Genomic DNA, 26293 nt, shown 5'->3' on the forward strand with positions numbered 1-26293 from the left:
TGTTGAAAGACTGTTCATCACCACCCCCAAACCATGATTAGTGAAGTGAAGACTTGGGAAGTCAGAGTCTGAGTTTGGTTTAGCAGGATGGAAAATGCTCACAGCCCTTAATATACTTTTCTAGTAAATTCTCCAGAAACAAACCGCAGTAGGAATGACAGGAATAGCTTTCACAGTTTCTTCATCCCATTGTGCATTAGCTTAAATCCCAGTGAGTGGTTACCCTGCATTGTAAAAGCTGCAGCCTCCTCAGGTTCTGCAAGTGGGATTAGCGTATCCCCGCCCCCCGCCCCGGGTGCTCCTTCTGCCCTTTACATTTGGGGGTCCCAAGTGGCTGAGCCAGTTCAGTCAGTCAGCTGCGTCTGCCTTAAGAATCTGGTACCAGCTAGTGGTCAGCGAGTACCTCCTCCTGTGACGTCGGAGCTGCCAAAATGTGTGAATCAACACCTCAAAATCTTGAACATACTGGCCTAAGTGGGTGGTGAGCCTTGTCCAAGACTGTGGGTGGGTGTGAGGCTCCAAAGGAAGGAGGTGAGGGTGACGGGCATCAGCGAACTGGGGTGAAACCTGCACCGGCCAGCCCAGTTGGGGGTGTTGGGACTGAGTTGGGCCCAGAAGCACCCCTTGACGCGGGTCGCGGGCACTGCGCGAGCCGCTAGCCGCGGAGCAGAGCCCGGCTCGCCTTCACTCGCCAGCCTCCTTGTGGGCCCCGCCCCGCCCCGCCCCTCCCCTCCCCACCCCTCCCGCAGGCCCCTCCTCTCCTACTGGCCGCGCCCCGTTCGAGGCGCTGCCGCGCCCGGCAGGCCCCGCCCCAACTGCTCGCTCCACCTCCACTGGCCAGTCCCGCCCCGTCTCATGACCCCTCCCCTCCTGGTGTCCCTGCCCCTCCCGCAGGCCCCGCCGCCGCCATCTTTGTTAGGGGCAGCCGGGCCTGGTGTTTGGAGATGCCGAAGTCGTGCGCGGCCCGGCAGTGCTGCAACCGCTACAGCAATCGCAGGAAGCAGCTCACCTTCCACCGGTGAGGCGCGGGGGCCCGCCTCGCCCGGGCCGGCGGCCGCGGCCCCCGCCGGAGCCCCAGGCCTGGCGCGCGGGGGGTGGGGACGCCGGGGCCGCTGCCCGGCCCCTGGCAGGCCCGAGGGCGTGCGGCCAAGCCCTTCGCGGAGGGGCGGCGGCCCAGGGACCGGCGAGGTACCAGCCCGGGAAGCCCGGCGCCACCTCGGCCGCCTGGGCGCGCGGGGAGACGGTCGGAGAGGCTGAGTAACCTGCCCGCCGGCGCGCAGCCTCCAGCTGGTCCGGGGAGCCGCGCGCGGGTGAGGCCGTGGCGGGCCTGGGGCGCGCTCAGCGCTGCGCCCCTGCGGTTACTTGGCGTGCGTCCCCTCCGCAGCCCGGGGACTGTATCTCGTTCTCAGATGCTGCCCGGAACGTAGTAGGTGTTCAGTATTTGCTGCGTGATGAGCGATGCTGACGTCTCTCAGGTGTGCGGTGCTCGCATCTCCCGGCCTCATGCCGGGAAGGAAGGGTGGGGAGGAGGAATGAGAACGTTCCAGCGGGTGGGCGCGCGGGGCTGGGACCTCGGGCTCTGCGGGAGCCCCGGGAGGACGGCGGAGCTTTTGGAGTCAGTCCCTGCGCGCCCGGCGCGCCCCGCATGCCGGACCGGCCGAGCGAACGGCCGCCTGCCCATCGGTCGAGTGTCGCACGCTTTCTTTCTTTTAGGTTCCAGCCACGGCGCCTTCCTCTGTCCTGTTCAGAGCGGGACTCCAAAGGGCTGCCGCTCTCCTGTCTCCACTTGCTCTCCTCCTATTAGCGTTTTCTTTTTCGAAGTGAATGTGTCTCTTGAGATGTAACACACAGACGGAAAAGTGCACAAATCATGAGCACACAGCCCAACCAGTTTAACAAAGTGAACAGCCCGTGTGACTGCCGTGAATTTAGAACATCACAGCCCCCACGAGACCCCGACCGCTCCCCCTTCCAGCCCCTCATCCTCCCAGTGCCCAAGGGTAAGGCGGACTGCTTTGGCCTGTCTGGAACCTCGCTGAATGGAATCACAGGCTGCACTTTTTCCTGTGCTTTGCTCACGTTGTGCCTGTGAGCCCTCCATGTTGCCGGCGGCAGCAGCGTATCCTTTTCATTGCTGCATAGTGTTTTAGGAAGGTGTTTACCAGAATTGACTTGTTCTACAGTTGAAGGGCATTTGGGTGCCTCTCTTCTTTGGCCATTACGGGCACATGGCTCTGGGCATTGTTGCTGGGTCTTGCCTTCCAGCACCTGTATCCACAGGTGTCAGTCGGGTGTGTACCTGGGGGTGGCGTTGCCTCTGGTTTTTTCCCGTTCCAGTCAGACTCTCACCCCCACCACTCCCACGAATGAGCTCTGTCATGTCCCCAGTGGCCCTTATGATGCCACGTGCAGTGGTGCCTCCTCATCTGAATTGATCTCTCTGCAGCCTGTGACACAGCTGACGGCTGATGCCTTGAGACCCCCCTCCCACCTGGCTTCGAGGACACCTCTCGGCCTCTTTCTTTGTCACAGTGTCCCTTCTGAGTCCCCTTGGCTGGATCCTGCTCATTTCCAACACCAGACAGACGCTGGAGCACTTCAGGGCTAGGGCCATGCCCCTGTCTGGCCCCTGTCCATACTCGCTCCCCAGGGTGCCCATCTCACTCAGGCTCATGGCTCTGCCACCCTTACCTGGGCACGGGCCCACAGTGACATCTCCAGACACGCATGTCCACCTGACACTCGTTCAGCACTCAGACATGTAAAAGGCACCTCAAATTTAACATCTAACATATAAAACCAAACTGCTGACCCCCCAAAGCTGCCCCTCCCACTCCCCCGCAGTCTTAGTACGTGAAACTCCCTCCTTCTCTGCTTCGCGGCCCACAGGCAAACCTTATTGCCTGGTTTTCACGGTACATCCCAGATCTGCCCGCTCCACACGCCCTCCTGCCGACACCCTGGTCCCAGCCACCTGGGGCGTGGACTCACCCGTCACCCTCTGCCAGAGCCTCTGGGAAAGCCCCTTCTGCCCGAGACCCGCGACCTCCTCTTGCTCTGTCCCAGCCAGACCTGCCCGCGGCACCCCTCACACCTGCCGGGCCTTGGCGCTTGCTCTTCCTCCCGACACTGCGCGGCCCTCTGTCCCGCCCCCTGCAGCCTCTGCTCCGATGTCACCCCTCAGGTGGCCTTCCCCGACCACTTCCTACTGCTTATTCCTGCACAGTCCGTGTCTGTCTGGTGTACCGGCTGTCTCCCTGCCCTAGATTGTAGGCTCCGTGAGGGCGGGGCTGTCTCTTCCACTCCTGCTTCCCCGGCACCGGAGCTGGAATGGAGGCCCACCTGGCGGCCTACCTGGCAGATGTGGCTCGGGGAGCAGCTTGCTTGGGCTCTTTGGCCACGTTCACGGTCTCAGGATGCCGCCGACAGCCGCGACGGAAGCTTCCCAAAGTAGATGTGGTTTAACAGGGCGAGGCTACTGAATTTTCCAGGCTGTCCAGTAAAATGCCGTGTGGGGATGTGAAAGGCCCCTGGGACCCTGAAGGGCTGCGTTCAGCCCCGCGAATCCCTCGCGCCTCCTGGTTGTGCCCCCAGGTTCCCGTTCAGCCGCCCGGAGCTGCTGAAGGAATGGGTGCTGAACATCGGCCGGGGCGACTTCGAGCCCAAGCAGCACACGGTCATCTGCTCCGAGCACTTCCGGCCCGAGTGCTTCAGCGCCTTTGGGAACCGCAAGAACCTGAAGCACAACGCGGTGCCCACGGTGTTTGCCTTCCAGGGCCCCCCACAGGTGCGCGCGGCCGCGGGGCCCCGGCGGTGGGTTGGGCGCAGGGCGCAGGTGTCGTTTGCGGGGACAGCGGAGGCCGAGGACTGCAGCCAGGGCAGCGCTGGCAGGCCTCGGCGTCCGGAGCCCAGCAGGCCCCGCCCTGCGCTTCAGGGAATTCGCAATTTAAAGCTGCTTTAAAAATAAGTCGCGCTTCACAACAGATGCCGTGGAAGCAGCTGACGGGCGACGGTGCCGAGAGCTCGGTCCTTCCTGTGTTTCACTTTGGCCTCATGTGGGCTCGAGGGCGGCGAAGGCCTTCCCGGCTGCGCCGCACTCAGACCTCGTCCGCCTCTTGCTCGTTGCCAGCCCGGGCTCGGGGGCCTGTGGCCGAGGAGCCGGAGGCTGGGCCACTGCCACCCGGCAGGTCCCGCGAAGGTCCTCCTGTGGCTGCTCCGCGCCGGCTCAGAGCCCCGTCCGGGGCACAGGAGGACGATGGGGGCGGCAGGCGGAGCGCTGGAGGGGACGGGGACAGCGGGGCAGAGGCTTGGCGGTGGCGGGGATTTGGGCGCACTCAGGAGCAGCTCAGGCTGGTTGGAGGGCGCAGGGGCCAGTTGGTGACGGGCTGGGACAGGTGGTAGGTTTTTGGGGGAGGCCCGTGGGCAGGGACATGGCTTTGGAAGGTCCCTCTGGCTGGCAGCTGGTTCGGAGGCCACTGTGGCATCGCAGGTGAGGGCAGTCACAGTGGCCTGAGCCAAAGGTGGGTGCTGTGATGGGAGGGGGATGGAGCGGGCCGACTTTGCAGACCTGGTGGGCTGAGAGGGAGGTGGTCCGGGAGAGCAGGGCTCTGGGCCCCTGGGGACTGGGGGTCCCAGATTCCCTGAGGAAACGGTCCTGTGCACGTCCCGATGGGACGCCGGGGTGGACGTGTCTGGTGGGGCAGGATGTGCAGGTTTGGCCCAGAAGGGCTCACGGCAGGACAGTTGGAGCTCAAAGCCGTGAGGCGATCATAGTGAATCATAGTAAATCCTTACCGTGCACCCAGTCTCAGAGGGAGGGCCCGAGCAGGGCACCCACTGGAGCCTGGGAGGCAGAGTAGCAGTAGGACACACACAGGGCCTGCAGGTACCCATGCCGGTTTGTTTTTATTGGGAACGAGAGGGAGGGAGCTGATGGGAACCCTGAGTTCCAGGGTGCAGGGAGGGGCAGGCGGCCGTTTGCCACTTGCCAGCAGACACGCCCGGAGCGCCCTGCCCTCGATCTTCCCTTTGCCCGGTCTCTCGGCCTCCCCCTCCCCAAGTCCAGGCTCCCAGTGCCTGTAGGAGCCCCCGCTGCCGTCCTTCCTGTCCTGCCCGTCGCTTTCTCTGGCACCTGTGAGCACCTGCCCCAGTGGAGGCTCCGTGCGGGCCGGGCTCTGCTCCGCTGCTTTTATTGCCAGCGTCCAGAACGTTGCCTGGCACCGAGTAGGTGCTTAATGCAGGAGTTTTTGGTTTTTTCTTTTAAACATGGAAGGCCTTTCATTTTATATACACATTTCATTGCGGTAAGAACACTTAACATGAGATCTGTTCTCTCAACACACTTTTAAGTGCACAACACAGTGCACTACAGTATCGTTGACTGTAGGCACAGATGTCGTACCACGGGGCTCTAGGACTTACTCATTTTGCTGACCTGAAACTTATGTCCGCTGGTTAGGAACCCTGCACCCCATCCCGTTCAGTCAGTGTGATTACTTTTACGCCTCTGTGGTAAATTGCTTGCCCTGAAGTCAGCGATTACAGGTTAACAACTGGGGGGGTGTTTGTGGTCCTGCTCCTTAGCGCCTCAGGTGCCTGGGGGTGGGGAGAGTTGGTTCTGGCCCCCGTGGCCCCAGCTCAGCTCTGACGAGGCCCTAGGGGCTGCAGGCTCTGAGCTGGATGTTTCCCACTACGCGGCTGCCACTCTGAGTCACCTACTGTGCGCCTTGAAGAGTGCCAGGCCCTGGGGCAACACGTACAAATCAGACAGGTCCCTGGCTTCACTGGGCCTCTGACCCGAGATTGGGAACATCTTCGGAGAAGGAAGGGAGCCGGGGATGGTGAGAGGAGAGCTGGGCTGGGTTCAGGGCGCAGTTTACTTGAGCCTCATCCGGCTGAGCGTGAGGACAAAGACACATGAGGCCTGGTGCGGGCTCTCGGGCGCGGATCTCCTGCCCGTACCCCAGGGCCCGTCTGCAGCAGCTCCGTGTCTCTTGCAGCTGGTGAGGGAGAACACAGACCCTGCCGGCCCGAGTGGAGATGCTGCCTCTGAGAAGGGAAAGGTGAGTCAGCCCTGCTGGTCACCGAGCGCTCGGACTGAGCCGCTGCACCGGCCCGCCAGGCTGGCCTGCTGGGTTTGGATTCTCTTGTTTCCTAGAAAAGGGACAGCCAAAGCCTCCCGTGCCGCCTTCTTCCTGTTCAATATCAAGCAGTGGCAGCTGGTCACGTCCGGCTCCTGCTCCGTGTCTAAGGGTCTGACCCCAGGCCGTGGAGGAGGCTGGCTGTTCTGCAGGCGCCCCGGCTGCCCCTGGGTGGTGTGAGGGGACCACTGGCGGGACAGACAAGTAACAGCCGGGGAGGATCTGCTTCTGTGCCAGTCAGTGACCTCCTCTGCCCTGTCGTTCCCAGGTCCTCCCTGAGACGGGGGCCAGGGAGAGTGGCCCAGGGAGGAAGGTGGACGCGACGCTCGAAGCGCTGCAGCTGCCCCCGGACGCTGGAGGCCCTGGAGCACAGGTGAGGCCGGGCCAGGTGCGAAGGCAGCATGTGGCTGGTCTCAGCTCGAGGGGATTTGCTTCAAACAGAAGGAAGAAAACGTGCCTGAACCAGAGCACCAGGACGTGTAGCCTGGATTCAGACCTCACCCGTGAACTGAGCTGCGACTGGGCAGCTCTGGGCTTCGGGAGGGCTTGGGGAAGTGCATCCTGCCGCCCTGGCCGCTGCTTGTCTCTCACTGACCTCTGTCCTCAGGTCCCGCCACACAGACCGGAAGCCACTGGGGTCCCTGGTCAGCCGGCCAGCCCCACACAGCCGTCCGATCACAGCTACGCCCTTTTGGACTTAGATGCTCTGAAAAAAAAACTCTTCCTGACACTAAAGGAAAATGAAAAGCTCCGCAGGCGCCTGAAGGCCCAGAGGCTGGTGATGAGGAAGATGTCCAGTCGCCTGCGTGCCTGCGGCGTGGGGCAGCCGGGACTCCAGGCCAGGCTGTGGCCGGGGCAGCAGAGCTGAGCCCGCCAGCTGGGCCTTCTCCGCCGAGCCACCAGGAGGAGGGGCAGTGGTCTCAGGGCTCTGGCCGTGGGCGGACCTTTCGGTCCTGCCCTGACATTCGCCCGTGCCACCTCTTGTGAAGTGTAGTGGCCTCGGGCTGGGAGGGGCGGGGCCGTGAGCACTACACCTGGTCCTCCCTCCAGCACAAGCTGGCCGAGCATCCTCGGAACCACAGCCTGAGGAGCCGTCCTGGGCCAGTGTGGCTGACCCTCCCCAGAGGGGACGGAACGCGTCTCCTTGAGGGGCAGCTGGGCCCAGGGGCGCCGGCACTCTCCAAGGCAGCGAGTGGCCCCGTGTCGCCTGGACGGCCGGCTCTCCAAGTGGCTGAGGCTGGCTTCTGTCCTAGGAGCGCCTCTCTGCCCAGCCAGGTGTGAGTGAGCAGCGTAATAAAGTGTCTTCCTACACTGCGCTGCGCGTTTCCTCCTTTATTTAAAAACAAGGGCGCGCTGGTTGGAGGTTCCCTCTCCTGCCGTGCCTGGCCGCTTCTGACACCGCCTGCCTGCCTGCTTCCTGTTGCAGAGCCAGCAGGGCATGACCACCTTTGACTACCAACAAAAGGTGCCTTTAGTTAAAGAAAACAGGAATCCTAGCCTATGTGACCTCCTAACTTGGACTCCGTTTCTCAGGCAAATGTGTGACACAGAAAACTGATTTGCAGCTTCAAGTTAAGCCTTGTGGTTCAAAACGTGGTTTGCACCGTAGGCATAAAGGGCGGAACGAGGCCTGTGAGGAGGGGCGAGTCCCTCATCCCGCTCACTCCTGAAGTGAACACAGACGCACAGAAACACTGCCCCTGGCTTTCAGGAAAGGTTTATTGTGGTAAGAGAGTGTCCCCTGTACAGTGACCTGCCCGCCGGGCAGGGACACAGGCTGCGGCCGAGGTTGGACTCCGCTAACGCGACGGTTATTGCATGATGTACATTCAGAGCGGCAGCTCGCAGGAAACCTTTTTAAAGTGGAGATAAATAGTACAGAATTGGACAACCTGAACTGAGTTTTAAAAGTGGAGGGAGGGGGTTATGAGTGATTTCTCCGGTACCAGCGTCGGGAGTGAAACCTGATTTTGACAGTAGCTGCGGAGCGGCTGTCAGAGCCACCAGCAGCCAGGCCTATGCTCCCCCGGTAACTTCACAGGCCAGGCTGTGCAGGAGGCTCCTGGTCCTGAAATATTCTGCATCCACAAAAGAGGCAAGTGAAGGAGGGGGGTCCTGGGAGCAGACACCCAAAAGGGGGGCTCCTTCCCGGTGAGGAAGAGCTGGACTGGCCAGGCGTGGGAGCAGCTGCGCCGCCTGCCGGAGCCCTGCGTCCCCTTCTCCTCCTGAACTCCGCGCTCTAGTGGGGCTGAGCTGTGTGGGGCGGGGCGGGAGGCATCGCATTTTCCTGCGAGGACACGGGTGGCTCCCGGGACCTGGAGTTCCACCCTCTGTCCCAAGCCAGGTGCCAGTGGAATGGCTTGAGTTCTGGGAGGGGAAAAAAAGAGACTAATTTCCAAAACCATTTGTTCTCAGATAAAAAGCAGATTTATAAACCCACACAATCCTCTCCAGATTCACTTAGTGATATTTCAGCAGGAAAAGGTGGTTTTCAGGAAGCTGACCGAACAGATGCTCGCTTGACTGGGAGATTCTGCTCGTGGGGACTCCTTCCTTCCATTTCGTTTTCCATGTTCAGTGTGGATTTCAGGAAAAGTAGTTCACAGTCCTATGCGTGAGGGCAAGGTGTTCATAAGTACCTCACGGCAGACCAAGAGCTATTGGGGGGGTCACAGCCGGCACGCGTGCTGAGGAACCTGGGGAGGGACCCGGAGGCTCCAGGGGCCCAGGGCCCTTCCTGGCAGGACACGATCCTTGGGAACAGACACGGGCTGTGCTGTGGTTCTGGTCCGGGTGGGGCTGCCTCAGTCCTGCCTACAGCACCGGGAAAGCGGGGTGCCTGCGGGTCCCTTCACATAATTGATACAGTGCCACCTTCTACAGAAATACATAATAAACACATCTGACGTCTGGAGTTTTTTCCTGTTTCCAAATTTGTAGACTCCCAGGGAAAGGTTTTTTTGAAGCCTCGTTTAAATCTGGTTTCTCAAGCAGTTTATCCATCGGTATCAATTCTGTGAGCTGTAAAAGAAAAGACAAACTCAGGGCGTCTGAAGGCAACTGCTTCCATGCCTTCTTTCCACTTTGGGGGTTTGGCCATCACCAGACCAGAAGCTGCCGGCCTGCAGCCGAGCAGAGTACAAGCTGCTGAGAATCACCTGGTTCAGGCACACAAACGAGCAGCTGCGTCTGCTTCCTACGCAGCCACCCGAGCTGCAGTTTCCAAGCACAGAGCTCACTCCAGTTCCACCTGGGAGAGGGCTGACCCCTCCCTCGGGGCGTCGCTTCCCGGCTCCGAGCAGGTCGCGATGCCCAAGCCTGCTGCCCCCCGGCAGAGGACACAGGGAAGGCGGCTGTCGCCCCTCACTCGGAGCTCCATGAGGGCCTCCCGAGGCCCGGGCACAGGGCGGGTGACGGCCAGGGGCAGCTACTCACACTGCTTTGGTATCCGGAGCGTCTCGCTGTCGAGCGCCATCACCTGATGCAGGACACCTCGGAACTGGTAAAGCACTTTCAGGTTCTTCTCTTCGCCCACACATGGGTCATAGAACCCAGGCAGCCCGGCCTGTAACGAGCAGACAGAGTCTCACTCGAGGCGGTGGTTTAAAGCCCAGCAGCACTGCCGTCTGCCGCCACCTGGAGGAGCAGCGTGGAAGGGCCTGGACTTGCCCTCGGGAGCGGCCCACGGAAGATGCAAACTTGGGAGCTTGAGGAAAAGAAACGAGAATTTCAAAAAGCTGCCTGTTGAGTCCTAGACGTCGCCCTCCCAGTAGGCCCCTTCTGCCATACTAACAGCACCTCTGTCTTCACAGAAGCCCCGCCGAGGTGGGGAGCCTAGCAGCCTGTTCAGGGAACGAGGGCGCTTTGGCCTGAGCTCCTCTGCGCTGTAACTCGCCTCCATCACCCACGCCCCGGGCCCCACCGCGAGCCTCAAACGTGCTACGGGCGCCCTCACGCTCCTTCTGAAACGAGGCAAGGCATAAGCAGAGTGTGTGCTCCCGGGGGCAGGAGGTATGCTTTGCTTGCTGGTGTACCTGGCGCACGGTAGGGGCTCAGTGATACCTGGCAACGAACAGATGAACAAATGAAGTCAACGGCTCCAGTGTGGCTATAACTTGGGTGCTGGGCAGCGCCCCACAGTGAGCGCGGCAGCACGCGAGGTTCCGCTGCAGAGACACGGCCCCTTCGAGGGGCCGCCGTCCGTCCCTCTTCCCCAGACGCCCTTCCTGTCTGAACCCCGGGGCCCCCGAGCGCCCACCTTGGAGGCCTCCGTGAGGATGAGCTTGGAGTCCTTCACCAGGCACTGCAGGGGCACAGTCACGTCAATCACCTTCACCTTCTCGCTCTTCTTGCTCTTGTCGTTGACAAATTTCCCGTACCAGGCGTTGACGATGATGAGCCCTGAGGACGGGCTCGGTCAGGGTGGGGCGGCCATGGCGGGCGGCCCCCTGCGCATCCGGGCTGCAGGGACCACACGCTCCTGTGAGACCCCAGCGCCCACCCCGTCCCCAAAGAGGCCAGGCCTCCTCACCCATTCTGGACTCTTCGGCCTCGATTATTCTTCGGACAGATTCCTGCATCAGCTGAACCTGCAAAGAACAAGGATGTCACCCTCAGGGCCTCCCTGGGCTCCACCTCTGAGAGCCACGGCCGCGTGCCCGGTGCCTGTCAGCCCTGCCCCGTCCACTTCTCCGGGACATCGCTGCTATCATAGGTCATGGAAAAACAATTCACTCAAAGGGAAGAAAGAGGACAATCCCCACCACTTAAGAAAACCCTCTTATGGGACTTCCCTGGTGGCGCAGTGGTTAAGAACCCACCTGCCAATGCAGGGGATGTGGGTTCCAGCCCTGGTCCCGGAAGATCCCACATGCCGCGGAGCAACTAAGCCCATGCACCACAACTACTGAGCCTGCGCTCTAGAGCCCATGAGCCACAACTACTGAGCCCACGCGCCTAGAGCCCGTGCTCCACAACAAGAGAAGTCACCGCAATGAGAAGCCCGTGCACCGCAATGAAGAGTAGCCCCCGCTCGCCGCAACTAGAGAGAACCCACGCGCAGCAATGAAGACCCAACGCAGCCAAAAAAAAAAAAAAAAAAAAAAACGACTAAATGACCAAGGAAGTTGTTGGGGAAGAAAAGCCTGAGACCTGAGGCCCCTGAGACCAGCATACAGGGTGTGACGCACTTCCCCCCACAGCCCTGGCTTAAGAAGCGTGGGCTAGAGAAGAGCGGCCTGTGCTCTGCACGACGGGCAGAACAGTCCCAGATGCCACCACGGAGCAAAGGACCTGCAGGGTGATGGTGATGCAGCACTTACAGCAGCTTCTGCCTCTTGTTTCTTCTGCAGGATGTTGGTGGCTGTGCTTTCCCTTTGTTTCTCCAGCTCCCTAATGCAAGAAAAAGAAGCCACACGCGAGGAGCGCGGCGTTAGCGGCAGGGAGACAACAGGGCCCCTGGCTGGACCTGCGCCTGCAAACAGCCTGTGATCTTACTGCGCTCTCCGTTCTAGAACTTTAAACAATATTTCCAAGACGAGCTCAAGTAAATGTGTTCATCCCAGGCCTGTGCGGCTTCCCTGTTGTCCCCAGACGGCTCTCCCCGCCCTCTTCCGCGGAGCACACGGGAAACCCAGCACTGTAGGGGGGGGCTCCACACGGCAAGAATCGCAGGAAAGGGGTCGGGGAGAAGGGGAGAATCACAGGAGATGCCACCACCTGGCATCATCACATGACCCTTTTGACGGGGACACTGCATACTACCTTAGACACATCCATGTCCTTTGCCAGGGCAGCACGCGCCTGTCCCATCAGACTTGACCCAGCACATTCTCTGCTCCAAGCCTGAAGTCTCCCGGGGCATTAGGACCCTGAGCTCTAATGAGTCAAAGGCTAGAGGGGCCCCACGAGGAGAGTCATGCCTTTCTCCCAGATTCTCTAAGCTCAGCGAGTTATTAAATTAGATCATTATAAAGTAACAAATCTAAACCACCTCTCAGATTTAATGTTATGCTAATGGATTATCTATAAGAAACTGCAAAGTAAGTTATATCTCGATGACTTCTAAGACTATAGTTAACGCATGCCTTGTATGTAAGAACTCAAAACCCAATCTTCTTGAATTCAGTGCCAGGAAAAGAAATGGTTAGAATGAGAAAAAGGAAAACTTTCCATTTCTGTGGTCATGGTTTATAGTCCTAACAGTTTTGTAAACTAACTCTAATTCTTTCTGAAAGTAGGAAATGTGGGTTAACAGTAGTACTGCTATGAACTAACGACAAGAACTAGTTAACATTTACTAAGGACGTGTTACGGACCAGACACCATGGTAATAAGCACTGTACACGGATTAACGCATGTCATTTCCTAACAGCTCTCCCTGTGGGGTGGGTTCTATCATCTCCACGTTACGGATGAGGAAGCGGAGCACAGCGCGGTCAGTGGTGTCCCCGCCATGTGCTGTGAACTCACTTCTCCTTCTGAGCCCTGAGGTAGGGTCTGATGACCAGGCGGTGCAGAGCGAAGTAGAGCACGAGGGGCCCCACGGTGGCGTAGAACACGGCGCTGGGGAGCAGCTGGTCCGTCAGGTGAATGGGGAAGAAGTAGGTCTGACTGGCCCTGTTTAACCTGAAAACAGAACAAAGCCGAACGCCCACATGAGTCAGGTTCCCAGGGGAGAGAACGGGGTCTCAGCCCCAGGAAGAGAACCTCTCCATACACAGGACTCCAGGAGGAGGAGGAGAGGTCTGATGCTCCCAAGTCCACTCCCGGGTGGTCCCCTGTCCCAGGGTTTAGCCGTTGGATCTGATGGGAGTGACGGAAGAGAGGTCTCACTACTTGCTGACCACAAGCAACAGACTAACGCCCGACCAAAGTAACCGCGGCCTGAGGAGACAGGAGTGGCCGCTCCTCCAGGGGTCCTTTCTGCTTTCAGCGATGGCTGAGTAGTTCCTACTGGACCAGTCATCCCACAGACATCAACTGTAAACTCTGGATCACACATAACAAACACCTTCAGGGACTGGATAGCAACCAAGGGCAGAAGAATGGAACGGCACTGGTGAATTTCCTGATATTTTTTTAAAAACAGCTTTTAGCCTGAGGGCAATTCTTAGTCTGTACCATATGGATGATTAAAACTGGAAAGAAATCTGCAGTGCTATTGGAAGAACCAGACCTCAGAGTTTGGGGCAACCATTGCAGCTGGGAAGAGGGGGTCCCCCAAAAGGAAAGTCCCAGGTGGGGAGTCCCAGGTTCTGTGTATAAATGTGCCACAGGTCTCCAGAGAACTGTGCCTCGTCGGTGGCCCCAACGTGGGGGTGAGGGAGGAGAAGGGGCTGGGATGCAGGGGACCTAACGGCCCCCTGTGCCCTTTATTAAATCTCGGGCGTCCTCAAATCTCATCTGAGAGGTGCCTGATGCCAGCTCTGGCCTCAGCTCCGCAGCTGAGACGTGGTCTGCTTCCTCTCGCTCACCAAGTCCCTCTTCAGTGCCAGGCTGTGTTCCAGGCGGCAGGAGGACAGAGAATGACGGAACAGACTAAGTTAAAGTGCTTCTGATGAGGGGCAGCGGGGGACGGATGGCCTGTCAGATGGAGATGGGTGCAATGGAGGACAACAAACAGGACAAAGGGGAAGTGGACCGTCTGGGGTGAGATGAGGGCAATTAGGTGACATGCGCAGAGCCCGGAGGGCACGGAAGGAACCAGCCACGTGGTTGCCGGGGACTGAGGAACGGCAGATGCTGAGTCCAGAGGCAGGAGCACGCTCGGTGCGGTCCCGGGGCAGCCAGTGTGGCTGGGGTGGGGCGACCAGGGGGCAGAGAGGAGAGTGAGAGGCCAGACTGCAGAGGGTCCTGAGGATGCCGGCTTTGCCCTGAGTTGAGGGAGTCGCTGAGGGCTTCAAGCAGAAGGCTGACATACATGGCTTAGAGTTTAAAAGACTGTCTGTGTGGAGAGCAGTGTCCCAAGGGTGAAGGAGATCGGTCAGGAGGACGTTAGTAACTCCACGAGACGGGGACCGCAGAGGTTGTGAGAAATGGTCAGACTGAGGATGTGCTTTCAGACGAGAGCCAAGAGGATTCCGATGCATTCAGTTTGGAGTGTGGGGGAAGGGTGGTGGAGGTGAGCTCCAGGGTTCTGGACAGAACCAGTGGAAAGATGGAGCACTGAGCACTGAGGTGAGGAGACTCCGGACACGGCAGGCTTTGAAGGGCACGTGTGACCGAGGGCAGGGGGGGAGGACCGGGACTGGAGATGTGACACGGGGAGGCTGTGAGGTATCTGAGGAGAGATCTGGGAAAGGACGAGGGATCTATGAGCTGGAGGTCTGTGGGGAGGGCCAAGCTGGAGCCAGAACTGTGAGCGTCCCCGGAGCCCGAGGCTACTGAAGCCAGGACGCCGGATCAGACCGCCGGTGGGTGAGTCTAGGCCGACCAGGGCCCAACAGCGGGGTCTCTGCTGAGAGGCAACCAGCCAGACAGGTGAAGCCAGAGGCAGCTCAGCAAGGCAGGCAGGCAGGGGGAGACAGGGTCGGTGTGCAGGTGGGAAGGATCTGGCAGAGAGAACCTGAAGCTGCTGAGCCGGTGACCACACAGTACACGCCACACTGTGAGGGCCGCAGCCGGGTGGGTGAGCGGGCGTGCGGGGCCCGCACCGGACCATCGGGGAGGCAGAGGGTAGTAAGAGACAGGCGGGGCGGAAGACGGGCCGGGGGGCACAGGGAGGTTCTCTGAGGCAGAGACGCAGACCTCACTGAGCGAACGTCAGGCTTCTGGACTCCTCGACATCTGCTTACACACCCCAGACAGAAGTGACCGCATCTCTAAGACCAGAATTACAAAGCAAAGTCTCTTTCTTCCTTAATGTAGGTGAAGCCCAGGTGAGTTACAAGGTGCCAGATAATCCCTGGCCAGAAAGACTTGAGTTCAACATACTTGACTTTGAGAGAAACGCCCTGTGGGACTCCAACGCTGACAGCTGCACCTAAAACACTGTGCCTGGAGATCTTCCTCTCTGCTCCGTACTCCACCACTGTCCCGAAGAAGCCTGCCCTGCAGGAGCAGATCGCAGTGAGCGAGCGAGGGCCCCTCCGCTTCTGATCCCTCCCGGGTCCCCCCCGGTCACCACGGGCAACTGTCACTCAGCCAGAGGCCGGGGCCCCTACCCCCAACTCTCTCTTGCCCTCCCAGCCACCCACAGGGAGGACGTTCACCACTGACCCCTGGGTCAGTGAACAGAAGAGAGTCAGGACACCGGGCCCTGGGCACGACTGCAGGCACCTTACTGCAACCAGCGCCACTGCCAGAAACCCCTACACGGATCAAGCGTGTGCCCGCGTCAGCCCGGCCGGGACTCACTTAAGGGATCCTTTCACGCGAGTCTGATCGTCATCCTGGAATTTGTGCTGATAGCTGATCAGCGCGAAGGAGTGAGGGATTCCAAGCTGGGGAGACACAGAGGGAAGAAAGAAGGCAGCTGAGACTGAAGTAAGCAGGGTTGCCCTGTCCCACAAAGCGTGCGAAAATTTGCCGGGAGCCAATGTTTAAAAACTGGGAGATATCAAATAAAAACCGTTTTCTGACTTCCCATGAAAAATAAAAACTCCTGCACACACACCGAGCCTGCGTTGTCACGGGGCAGCGGCTGCCCGCCAAGGGGCAGCTGCTCACTCCCCGCGCTCCCGCCCGGCCACCGTGGCCCCTGAGCGCACGACTCTGCTGCGGGGCCCCTTACTGACCACGGCTCGCTCCCACCCCGATTCTGTGGGCTTCTCTCACCAGAAAGGTGAAAAAGGCCTTTTGCTTTAGGGCAGTTGGAACACAGCTCCCGGGGGGACCTGAGAACAACAGTGTTTCAACTCCTGAGTGTGGGTGGACAGAACCCGCCCTTCGGCCCTGTGGGCGCTGGATTTGGGGGTGAGCAGGGGGAGGGCGGTCAGGGGCCCACAGAGGGGCTGGAGGAGGGTCCCCCTAGAGCTGTCCTCACCTGCAGGGCCACAGTGAAGTGGCTGGTCTTGGTGTCCCGGACGATGCTGGTGTTCATGGCCGACTGGATGCCCCAGCGCCACTGCAGGTAGCCCACCGTGTTCTTGTCCAGGTTCCGGGCCAGAACAGTGGTGAGGCCAGGCCGGATGCCACGGGACGAAAACTGCAGAGCACAGTTTGTCGTCACAAAGCTGGGGGGGGACACACAGAGGGAAAGGGTCCTGGATGACAGTGGCCGCAGCCGTGCTTGGCCCCGTCCTCTCCGCCAGCCCACACCCTGCTCGCCATCACTCCCACGGCTCCCCGCCCGCGATCCAGGGAATCTGTCCCGTTATCCACCCGCCGAGTGGCACTCCCCACCCCCATCCCATTCCAACTTCAGCTACAGCCAAAGAGGCACCTGCATGTCTGCGCTCCTAAACCAGCAGATCCAATCCTGTCGCAAGTCAGAGCCACCTGCGGAGGTTCCCAAGCTTGGCTGCACGCTGGACTCACCTGGTGAATCTGAAAACACCGATGGTCGGCTCCTGCCCCCAGGTGTGCTGATTTATAGACCTGGTGTGGGAAAAGCTAGCCAGGTGACGCAAACGTGCAGCCAGTCTTGAGAAGCCCTTATCCAGGGCTCACCCCAGACCAATGAAGTCATTCTTTTTGGGTGGAGGCCCAGGCATCAGTGCAGTTTTCAAAGCTGCCCTTCCATCCTGATGTGTACCCAGGGCTGCAAAGTATTGACCGAAAGCTACTTGAGAAGCTAGCAAACCATCCCCCGAAAGGTCTCTGAAGTTGATTTCCGAGGGAGTCAGCCCCATCTTCTGGATAAAAAGGGGTATGTCACTTCAACAGCAAAGGAACTCACAGCACTTCACTCAAGCCGCTCAAAGACGAGCAAACAGCTTGCCTCCAGCGAACAGCCGTCATACACTAGATGCCTGTTTCCTTCCTATGCTCTGGAGGCCTCGCTTGTGCCCCTAAAATAATAATACACGTGGTAACTCTGATGACATTTGCTCCTGTGCTCGCAGACCTCTTCCCAAGGCCACACGAATGAGGAATCAACTCCTTGCTGTGCAAAGGCCCCCAACCCAACCTTGTCCGCTTTATCTGACACTCCAGCCACACCGGACGGAAGCCACATTCTTCCCCTCTAGCCACACTGGGGTCATTCGGGGGAGGCAAGCAGGGAGAGGAGAGATAAAAGTCACCCTGTGACTTTTAAAAGAATCAAAACATAAACAATGAGATCTCTGTTTAATCAAAGTAATACGATTTCGTATTTTTCTAGAGCGTGTCCTAGAGAGAGAGAGAGAGACAGACTCTGGGGCCAGAGCAGCAAGTCAGGCACCGCCCTGGGAGACGGAGAACTCCCCACTGGCCGCCTGCCTTTCTCCAGGCTCACCCACACCCACCAACTAATAACCTTCTCGTCACCAGTTTGGACTTGAAAGTAACTTGACCCAGGGACTAGGGCACCCGGAGGAGGAGACACTGTACATTAACAAGCTGACATCCTTTTTATAAATCTGCATTCTCAAGTCTGATGAACCGGGTACTATGATGAAATTCAATTTCCAGACCTGCAAAAGCTGATGACCAGCCACACCTAGACTCGGGTGACCACTTAACGGACAGACACTTTGAGGCTCAACCAGAACGAAACAGCCCACAGATTTTCCTCAGTGAGTGCCTCCTAAACGTGTCTAGTCTTCAGAATGACCTGGGGTGCTTGATAAAACTATGGATCCCAGGCCCCCGTCTCAGAGGACCTGAGAGAGGTCTGGCGGTGGGGGCAGGAACCTGTGCTTTCCGTCAGCAGCATCGGAGGGGACGATCCCAAGCAGACAAGCTTAGGACAATGCTGACACGTACATATACTGCCCACCTCGAGTTCTGGTTAAAAGCCTCACCCTTGTCCCCCTCCCAGACCTGCTGGGTCCGAGTCCCAGAGCAGAGGCCCGAGAAGCCGTGTTCTAACCAGCACGTGGGTGACCCCCGTGCTGGGGTGTCCAGTCTACCCCTCGCTCTCTGCCTGGAAGCCCCGCTCTCGGAGCTCTGCTCGGGCTCTGCTCATCTGCACCCGTCGAGAAGCCACAGCTTCTCTCTCTCACGACACTTCTTACTCTGCGTGGGACGGCCCTGCACACTGGCCTTTACCAGTCTTGCCCTGCAGGCATGCAGATGCACATCCAGCTGGAGGCAAAACACCTTTCTTTGCAAACATGTGCTCCGTTCCAGAATTCCTTTAGCTGTATTTTATCCCCCAAAGAGTTGTTTACCTTCCACCCAATTCTTTAATCTGAGCTCAATGGGGAATAAGGACACCTCTGTTTTCTAGAAGGGACAGTCCTTCATCACTGCCAAAGCAAAGACGAAGGAGAGCAGAGGTGGTGGGGTTTACAGCTCTGGCATAACACGAATGTGCCTAATAATCAGGCTGCCTCACTGCTTACTAAAGCCCCTCTCTGAACCTAAAACGCAATCTCTGTGACAAAGAAATGACCCGCAAGCCCATACGTATCTCAGACCCTGACCCACTTCGCTATGAAGTGCTCTCCCTCGGGTGCATCACGGTCCTCCCAGCCCGCGGTGACCAGGCAGGGCGGGAGCCGCACCCTCAGGGGAGCGGAGGCCTGGCCCTGGGCTGGGACAAGAAGCAGCCCTCGCTCACCCCCGATCCAGCGCTCTCTGCAACGAGCGCAGTGCCGAGGCGCCACGCCAGCCGCAGGGTCTGCCCTCAGTGACCCTGCAGGACAGACGAGGTAACTGCAGATGACTCTGACAGAAAGACTACACAGGTTCTGGTCTCCTAAATCCACAAGGGCCACCAAAGGGCATTTATCTCTTTATATTTACCATCTTGGTGTGAGATTACGGAACAACTTTAGGCCAAATAAAGGCCCCTGCAGGTCCCCAGCTCCAAATTCTAACTGTTAAAAGAAGAAAAAGAATTAATGGTGTTTTATCTCACAGCAGTAACCCCAGTCTCAGGTAAGCACCTCTGGTTATAATTCCCTCATTTAATTCAATGCCATCGGCCCTCGCCAGGGCTCTAAAAGTAGGGGTGGAAGAGTCTTAATATCTCATCTTAACCTTTGCCAAAGGGCGATTACTGTCTCCACAGACCCAAGGAGGCCTGAGCCCCTCCGAAGAGAGCGCTGCTGGCCCCGGGTCCCTGTCTCCCTAGCTCAGGCCATCTGCACGGTGCCCGCTGCAGTCAGGGCTGGCCGCCCTCGTGCCGCACAGGAGCACTTCCATCTGCTCCGCTGCACCGCCTGCAGGTCTCACAGGTGAGCGGAGACGGCTCTCAGGGGGCTGATGTTAAACCCACCAGCAGTTCTGCACTCGCAGTCGTGAAGTCCAGCTGGTTTGGCTGCCTCATTACTAGTCTGGGTGACTTTCAAGGCAACTCCTCAATGTTAATTTGATGCAGCTCGATTTGCTCGGCAGAACTGGCTGCTTAATGACTGCCAAGCGGTGGACCAGAGCGCTGAGACGGAGGCACCGGCCTCCCGCACTGTGCAGGAGAAGGGAATGGCCTACAGGCTTTTGCTTCAGGGAACAGAGATGCTGAGTTTCTAGACGTGGGATTTCCGGAGGTTGGCATCAGGGGGAAATCTTGTTGTTCTATCCTAACTTTGAGCTGCCCGGCAGACTGAGAGCAGTCCTCAGATATGAGACCCAGTTTTCTCTTGGGGACAGCCAACTTATGCAAGTGTGACAGCTGGCACTCTTACACAGTGATGTGGCCAACTGAGGTCATTCTGAGGGTAGGCTGTGCAGTGGACAACACGATCCCCCCCGCTGGCATTCTTACCTCTCCCCAGCCCTTCGCCGAAGCGACTCGTCTGAGCGCGAAGTTAATGGAACCCCCTCCGTTCCCATTCTGGGTTGAGAGGCTTCCAGAGAGGATGGCTGTGTCTGAAGCTGTCAAGGGTGCCTAAGAAATGATACCTGCTGGTAATAAATTAATCAAAGCAACAGGAAGCGCCAAGGACAGAGCCTGACGAATACACCCTAAGTGCAAGGCCACAAGTACAGGTGAGTCCATGGTTCAAGCGTGCAGGGATGCAGAACTGCCTCACCTGCCTCACTTCTCTCTCACCCTGGCATCCGAACTGCACGTGGCCACCAAGGTCAGGTTTTGGAAAAGCTTTAATGGGCGAATTTCAAAAAACCAGGGGAGACGCAGGGCTAGATGCTGGTTCCCGGTGTCCCAGTGCCATCAGACTGCACGGTAACTTCACCCTGTGCCTCCCCACGCAGGACGTCTGGGACTTCCCAGTCCTCCCCATGGCTGCAGTGACTGACTCTGGAAGCCCCAAGAGGGGGGCAGGTTTCCCTGAGTTAGGACTTCATGCTCTAGGCTGATGTACCGGAGAATAAGTGAACCAGTCTCGGGGGCAGAGACCCACCCTAACTGTCAGCGGGATGGCCTCACACTGCCACACCCGAACAGCGGGCAGAAAGATGACATTTAGCGACCCCAGGGCTCAGCACACAGGCGAGTGTGCCTTAAAGCTAAGGCCGGTTCTTGGAATTTCCCACGGAGGGCTGCTTTCTCTCCTAAAATCGTCACAACCTTGGCTCCCCCTTCTAGAGCATGAGCGAAAGTTTCCTGCTGGAGAGCCCTGAGGCTCTGAAGCTATGCACCCCCGGCACTCTTGCTGCTGACATGCTGGCAAAGCAGTATGAACAAGGTCGTGACTGGAGCTCTTCTTCTTTTAAGTGGCTAACTGCATCCTTTCATAAATAAAGATGAGAAAACCCTGAGCTGACTCTCTCATCCCAGCTGCACACCTCGCAGCACCTCGTTAACCCGAGTGCCCTCGCTGAGCCCCCCTGCGCTGGGGGAGGCATCTGTGCGCTTTACCTCAATGGACTGGGATATGTGCATCTTGTTAATTTCAATCTGTGGAAAGCCACTTCCGGACACATCTTCGTACTCCTCCTCGTAGCGATCAAAAAGGTCAGTGGCGTCGATGCCAACGCTGATGGTCCCCTGGGGCAGAAAAACAAGCAGTCAGCACCAGGCTTGGGATTTGTGGGATGAAAGACAATACTCCATACTTCAGCAGCCACGTGGGTCACTGGGTGCGCGGGACTCCACAAGCCCACGGAGCACAAATGCCACGGTTCAAACCCGAACAGTGGTCGAGCACCACCGACTCGTAGAGTCAGAAAGCCAGGCATGTCCGCAGGCAGATGACTCACCAAGGACAAGTGGTAGGAAAAGAAGACTGACCTCTTTCATGGCTCTGAATTGCTCATCTCCGGATGTAACCCACAAATGCAGAAAACAACCTAGAAACTAGCTACATGGATTAAACACTTTTAACATTCAATTCTAAACACTCTTATGTCACGAAAGTACCTTAAGAGTCTTTAAAATATAGAAATGCCTTCAAAGACAAAGAAGTGCAAACCAAATAAGTTAAGAACAGCAGATTTAAAAATTGTTCCACCTCCTGAAATTAGAGACTTAAATTATGAGAAACAGAACCCCATTCTCTCAAGAAATAATAAGCTAAAATTTTGCTGATAAAAATGCTCTTTACTCAGAAAATCAATGTTTATTATTTTCTTTTACCGTCATAAGACCTTACAAATGGGCAGATACCTTAATCCAACATATAAAGACATGACCCCACACACATTTTTATTAAATTCTCTGCAGCCCATTAAAAAAAAACAACAAACTTCATTGAGGTTTAATTTACATGTAACAATATAAACCACTCCCGTTTGAAGTGTACAATTTAATGAGTTTTGACAGGTGTGTACACTTGTGAAACCACCTCCAAAATCACGATACAGGACATTTCTATCACCCCAAAAGTAGCTTGGGAGGACGTGTTCTCTCCCCGAGAAGGGGACTCGTGAGCTGGGTATGAGAGGGAAACAAGGGATGAGCAGGGAGGCCGCTGGGGCTGGAGCGGAGGGAGGGAGGCAGGACTGGGGGTGCTGGGTGTGACTATTCACATAGCAGAACGTTATGGGCGGGGTTCACCCGGGATAACACCAGTTTAACCCTGATGTTTTGGTTGATTCAGCAATTATCCCAGATGTTCATTTTTAAACAAAGTGACATCACCACCAATAGTATTTTCATCACCAACAGCATTATCGTCGTCAACAGTTGTCCGAATCTAAGCAGCCAGAGTGGGTTTGGTGGCAGCCTTCACTCTGTGCCTCTAGCATCGGCCACCGTCTCAGCTAGGTGCGTGGGGTACAGGGAGACTTCAGGAGGTGACAAGGCTAACCCATCACTCTGCTCCGTCTCCTTCCGGGTGGCGTGAGCAGCACTTCCCGCTCCAGGACTGCGCGCAGGTGCTCGCTGAGACGGTGGCCGGACGCAGCCCACTCCTCCCAGCCGCGCCTGGCGGCGGGAGAACTATCAGAGGCTGCTGTCCGTTTGGCACGTTAGGCAGGTGGCCAGTGCCTGGGCCTGTGACATGCGTGAAGCATGGGAAGTTATACTAACTATAAATAGAGCAGAGTCTATAAAAATTTTGAATCATTAAGTTGTACACCTGAAACTCATATAATATTGTAAATTAATTATGTCTCAATTAAAAAAAAGATGCTAAGTGAAATAAGTCAAAGAAAGACAAAAAAAAAAAGAATACTACAGTATATAGAGAAGAATCAAATATGCCAAAATTTCAAATTTACTAAATAAATTTGCTCCTTGTATGAATATGGTAGGCAATGTTATGAAGGAATAAAAAACAGAGACATTGAAAGGACATTCTTCAGAAAAACAGCGGTGGGGGACTTCCCTGGTGGCGCAGTGGTTAAGAATCTGCCTGCCAATGCAGGGGACATGGGTTCGAGCCCTGCGCCGGGAAGATCCCACATGCCGCGGAGCAACTAAGCCCGTGTGCCACAACTACCGAGCCTGCACTCTAGAGCCCACGAGCCACAACTACTGAAGCCCGCGCGCCTAGAGCCTGTGCTCTGCAATGAGAAGCCCGCGCACTGCAACTAGAGAAAGCCTGTGTGCAGCAGCGAAGACCCAACATAGCCAAAAATAAATAAATAAAATAAATAAATTTATTTAAAAAAAAAAAGAAAAACAGCGGTGACACAGCGTGGACTCGAGAATCCCAGGAAGGCCTCCCACAAAGGCATGCCTGCTGGGATTGCAGCCCTGCACAGAGCCCCCTCCTCGATTTGCAGTGACCCAGGACTTGCTTTTGCCCAAGAGGATGCAGGGGATGGGATGGCGCAGACTCCAAGGCTAGGTCACAAGGAACCTTGCAGCTTCGTCTAGGCCCCGGGGGAAGCTAGCTACTGTGAAACAACCCAACTACCCTGAGACTGCCAGGCTGGGAGTCAAGGTAACCGGGGTAGAGGCCGCCTGGGAGAGACGGCAGGCCACCCTTGGCCACCACAGCTGCAGTGTAGGAGAGGCACAGGCGTGTAGATGCCATCTTCAACATGACCCAGCTACCACTGGGCTGCATGGGGAGACCCCAGGCAAGAACCATCCGCCGAGTCCAGTCACTCCACAGGAGCGAGGAGAAAAATCGTTCTCGCAAGCCGCTAAGCTTTGGAGAGGTTCGTCATGCAGCAGCACGTAACCAGAACACAAAATATCAGAGAAGGATATAAACCGATTAAAGTATGTAAGTGTATGCCAAAAATAATGATTCCGCTTCTGCTACTTTCTTCTGAACACCCCTTTTCACTCTCAAAAATGTCCTGATTTGGATGTTGAATGACATGGTCACCCCGCCTACAGGTCACCGTCAGGATGCTGGCTGACCATGAGTGACATAAGCCCTCAGAGAGCAGAGCAGAGCCACCGGGTCTGACCTGCAGGCTCCCCCTGGCTCTGTGCTGGGGTGAGGAGGGAGGCAGGGTCACGATGGCAGCAGTATCACGAGCCACTGACTTACGTATGTGGGTTTCGTCATCAGCCACCTCATTCAACTCACAAGCCCCGACAGTTTTCAGTTGGTTCTTTAAAGACAGGCAATGATACCATAGGCAAACAATGAAAACCCTTTCAATGTTTTTCTCTCTCTTGTTATTTGTCTAATTGTATTGGCTAAAACTTCCAGAATAATGTTAAATATGGTTTTCTTCCCTTTCCCAAAGAAAACCTTTGAAATGATAAACATTTGTGTTAACTCCATACTGACAATCAATGGATTCACCAGAGGGTAGAGTAGACTTTTGAAGTTTAAAAATAGTGCTGAAGGCATCACTTTCTCAACTATTTTGTTGTTTCTTTAAACAAGGCCAAAACAGTGGAAAACTTCAATGAGCCAGTGACTTTTGTGACTCAGTGGCCTTTGGTGTTGATCCAAGTCTATGGAAAATGACACCTCCCCCCCCCAAAAAAAGAAAGAAAATGACCCAGAGAATGTAAGGCTCAAGCGCCAGCCACACCTGAAGAGCCACCCCAGAGAGGGACTGGTCACCTTTTACTATTTCAGAGAGTGGTTCAGATGCCTGCTATCTGCTCTTCTTCCACTTCCAGGAAACGACCTGTTGAAAATGGACTGGTCACAGCACCAGAACTAGATAGACTTCTTCTCTATGAGCCAAACAGGGGTTTGGCTGCAACTTACAATTCATTTTCACTTTCAACATAATATGCTTTTCATACAATGAGATGTCATGACTTAGAGAGGAATGAGAGTTGGATCTGAATTTTAACAGAGGATCAAAAAGGATCGAGAAAAAGAAAAAGGAGAAAAGATAAACTCTAACTCTGGATAAATTAATGGGTTAGATTTTTTTCTAACAGCTTCTAGCTCAATATATGCAAGTTTATATCCTTTTATTATTAAATCGTTACTAAATCACATTTTTTCAAATAAAAAGTTTATAAAGGAAAATACTTTTAGGTAGTCTTTGCTATTAAGTGCAAGCCACAAAACTTTTAAAGCATTTTGTTTATTTTTTTCCCCTGCTACAAGCACATTTCACCTTATTTTTCTAGAGCAGGGTAGTCGAACTTTTTCTGTAAAGAGCCAGGCAGTACTTAAGGCTTTGTGGGCAACTGCTGTGGAAACTGCTCAACTCTGCTGCTGTAGTGCAAAACAGCCATAGGTAATCTGTAAATGAATAAGCTTTGCTGTGTTCCAATAAAACTTTATTTATGGACACTGAAATTTGAGTTTCATATCATTTAGCTCCATATAGCCCTTTCCATACAAGGATGAAAAACTGTCAGTGGCATAGCCAGCAGCTGCAGATTTTCAACTGAGACCTTTGAGACTTTTTTTGGAGCTCAAAGATTCAATCTACAGCATGGGACAGTCACTCCTCCCACCAATCAGCAGAGCTAACAGACTCCACGGGGAACACACTCCACAGTTTCCCCACAGTTTCCTACTATCTTCAATCAAGTCACAGTCATTCGAGTATAACACAGGTTGTCACAAGAATCTATTTACTTAGTTCCTCAAGTTTTGAGCTACTCAATGAAAATCACAAACTGATAAGATTCAAAGGTTTAAGGAGCTAAACACAAGGGGAAGTAGCAGAATGCTACTTGTAAGCACCCATTCTAACCTGTAAACTACAACCCCACTGGATCACCATCTTCCTGGACTACCAAATACTCCATTCATAAGTCAACCCTTTTTTTCTTTAACTGTTAACAAAATACTGTAAAAAAGATACCTGTTTGTTCTCTCATTTGCAGACTACTGCAGTACTTCTCAAATTCAGCCACGCATCTGAAATTCTGGGGTGGGGACTTGTATAAATACAGATTCCCAGGTGGCAGACTGATAGACTCCTATTTATTTGCTCTGAGGCAGAGCCTGAGAATCTGAATTTTTAGCAGGTGAACACATTGTGATGTAGCTGAGTTAACTTACTAGCTTTGGGGTCTTTTTTTATAACTGAATATTTTATTTAGATCATTGTAGATTCACATGCAGTTGTAAGAAATAGTAATAAGAGACGCCGAGTACTGCCTTCCACAGTGGTAAAACTTGCAAAACTACAGCAAACTATCACAAATCGGATAGTCACATTGATACAGCCCACCAACCTTATTCGGAGCGCCTCAGTTTTATTTATTTTTATTTTTTCATTTGTGGTTGTATATTTAATTCTATACCACTTAATCACCTATGTGGGTTCATGTATCCAGCACTACAGTCAAGATACAGAACACTTCCATTGCCACAAGGATCCCTCTGGTTGCC

At 55.7% G+C, this 26293-nt stretch overlaps 2 protein-coding genes across 4 annotated transcripts in view; one reads left to right on the forward strand and one right to left on the reverse strand.

Annotated features, from left to right (window-relative positions):
- The first annotated feature begins 889 nt into the window (after window positions 1–889).
- Window positions 890–7454, forward strand: THAP3 (THAP domain containing 3). Of its 3 annotated transcripts, none has more exons than XM_057532556.1 (6): window positions 894–1018; window positions 1410–1475; window positions 3595–3787; window positions 6000–6062; window positions 6409–6513; window positions 6748–7454. In XM_057532556.1, the coding sequence occupies exons 2-6, from the start codon at window positions 1459–1461 to the stop codon at window positions 7006–7008; spliced, it is 639 nt and encodes a 212-aa protein (XP_057388539.1). In that variant the 5' UTR covers window positions 894–1018; window positions 1410–1458; the 3' UTR covers window positions 7009–7454. The 3 variants fall into 3 exon arrangements, with proteins under 3 accessions (XP_057388529.1, XP_057388539.1, XP_057388549.1); XM_057532566.1 differs by having other exon boundaries at window positions 900–1018; window positions 1385–1475; XM_057532546.1 differs by lacking the exon at window positions 1410–1475 and having other exon boundaries at window positions 890–1018.
- Window positions 7455–7846: 392 nt separating this feature from the next.
- The window catches only part of DNAJC11 (DnaJ heat shock protein family (Hsp40) member C11), a 66724-nt gene continuing 48277 nt past the window's right edge, over window positions 7847–26293 (reverse strand). Inside the window, exons 5-16 of the mRNA XM_007166192.2 lie at window positions 20992–21120; window positions 19936–20058; window positions 18975–19048; window positions 16126–16315; window positions 15498–15583; window positions 15075–15191; window positions 12612–12767; window positions 11462–11531; window positions 10672–10729; window positions 10399–10541; window positions 9576–9705; window positions 7847–9161 (exon numbers count right to left, since the gene is read on the reverse strand). Coding sequence (XP_007166254.1) covers window positions 9136–9161; window positions 9576–9705; window positions 10399–10541; window positions 10672–10729; window positions 11462–11531; window positions 12612–12767; window positions 15075–15191; window positions 15498–15583; window positions 16126–16315; window positions 18975–19048; window positions 19936–20058; window positions 20992–21120 — 1302 coding nt within the window. The 3' untranslated portion in view covers window positions 7847–9135. The remainder of the gene's footprint in view (window positions 9162–9575; window positions 9706–10398; window positions 10542–10671; window positions 10730–11461; window positions 11532–12611; window positions 12768–15074; window positions 15192–15497; window positions 15584–16125; window positions 16316–18974; window positions 19049–19935; window positions 20059–20991; window positions 21121–26293) is intronic.

This window comes from Balaenoptera acutorostrata, chromosome 1 (genome assembly GCF_949987535.1).
Source record: "Balaenoptera acutorostrata chromosome 1, mBalAcu1.1, whole genome shotgun sequence".
NCBI classification, from domain to species: domain Eukaryota; kingdom Metazoa; phylum Chordata; class Mammalia; order Artiodactyla; family Balaenopteridae; genus Balaenoptera; species Balaenoptera acutorostrata.

Bases quoted from the DNA above. Each gene is read 5' to 3' on its own strand.
- THAP3 (XM_057532546.1), top strand. From the start codon at position 945: ATGCCGAAGTCGTGCGCGGCCCGGCAGTGCTGCAACCGCTACAGCAAT. The intron at 1,019-3,594 runs GTGAGGCGCGGG...TTGTGCCCCCAG, and splicing joins AAGCAGCTCACCTTCCACCG to GTTCCCGTTCAGCCGCCCGG. The intron at 3,788-5,999 runs GTGCGCGCGGCC...TGTCTCTTGCAG, and splicing joins CCTTCCAGGGCCCCCCACAG to CTGGTGAGGGAGAACACAGA.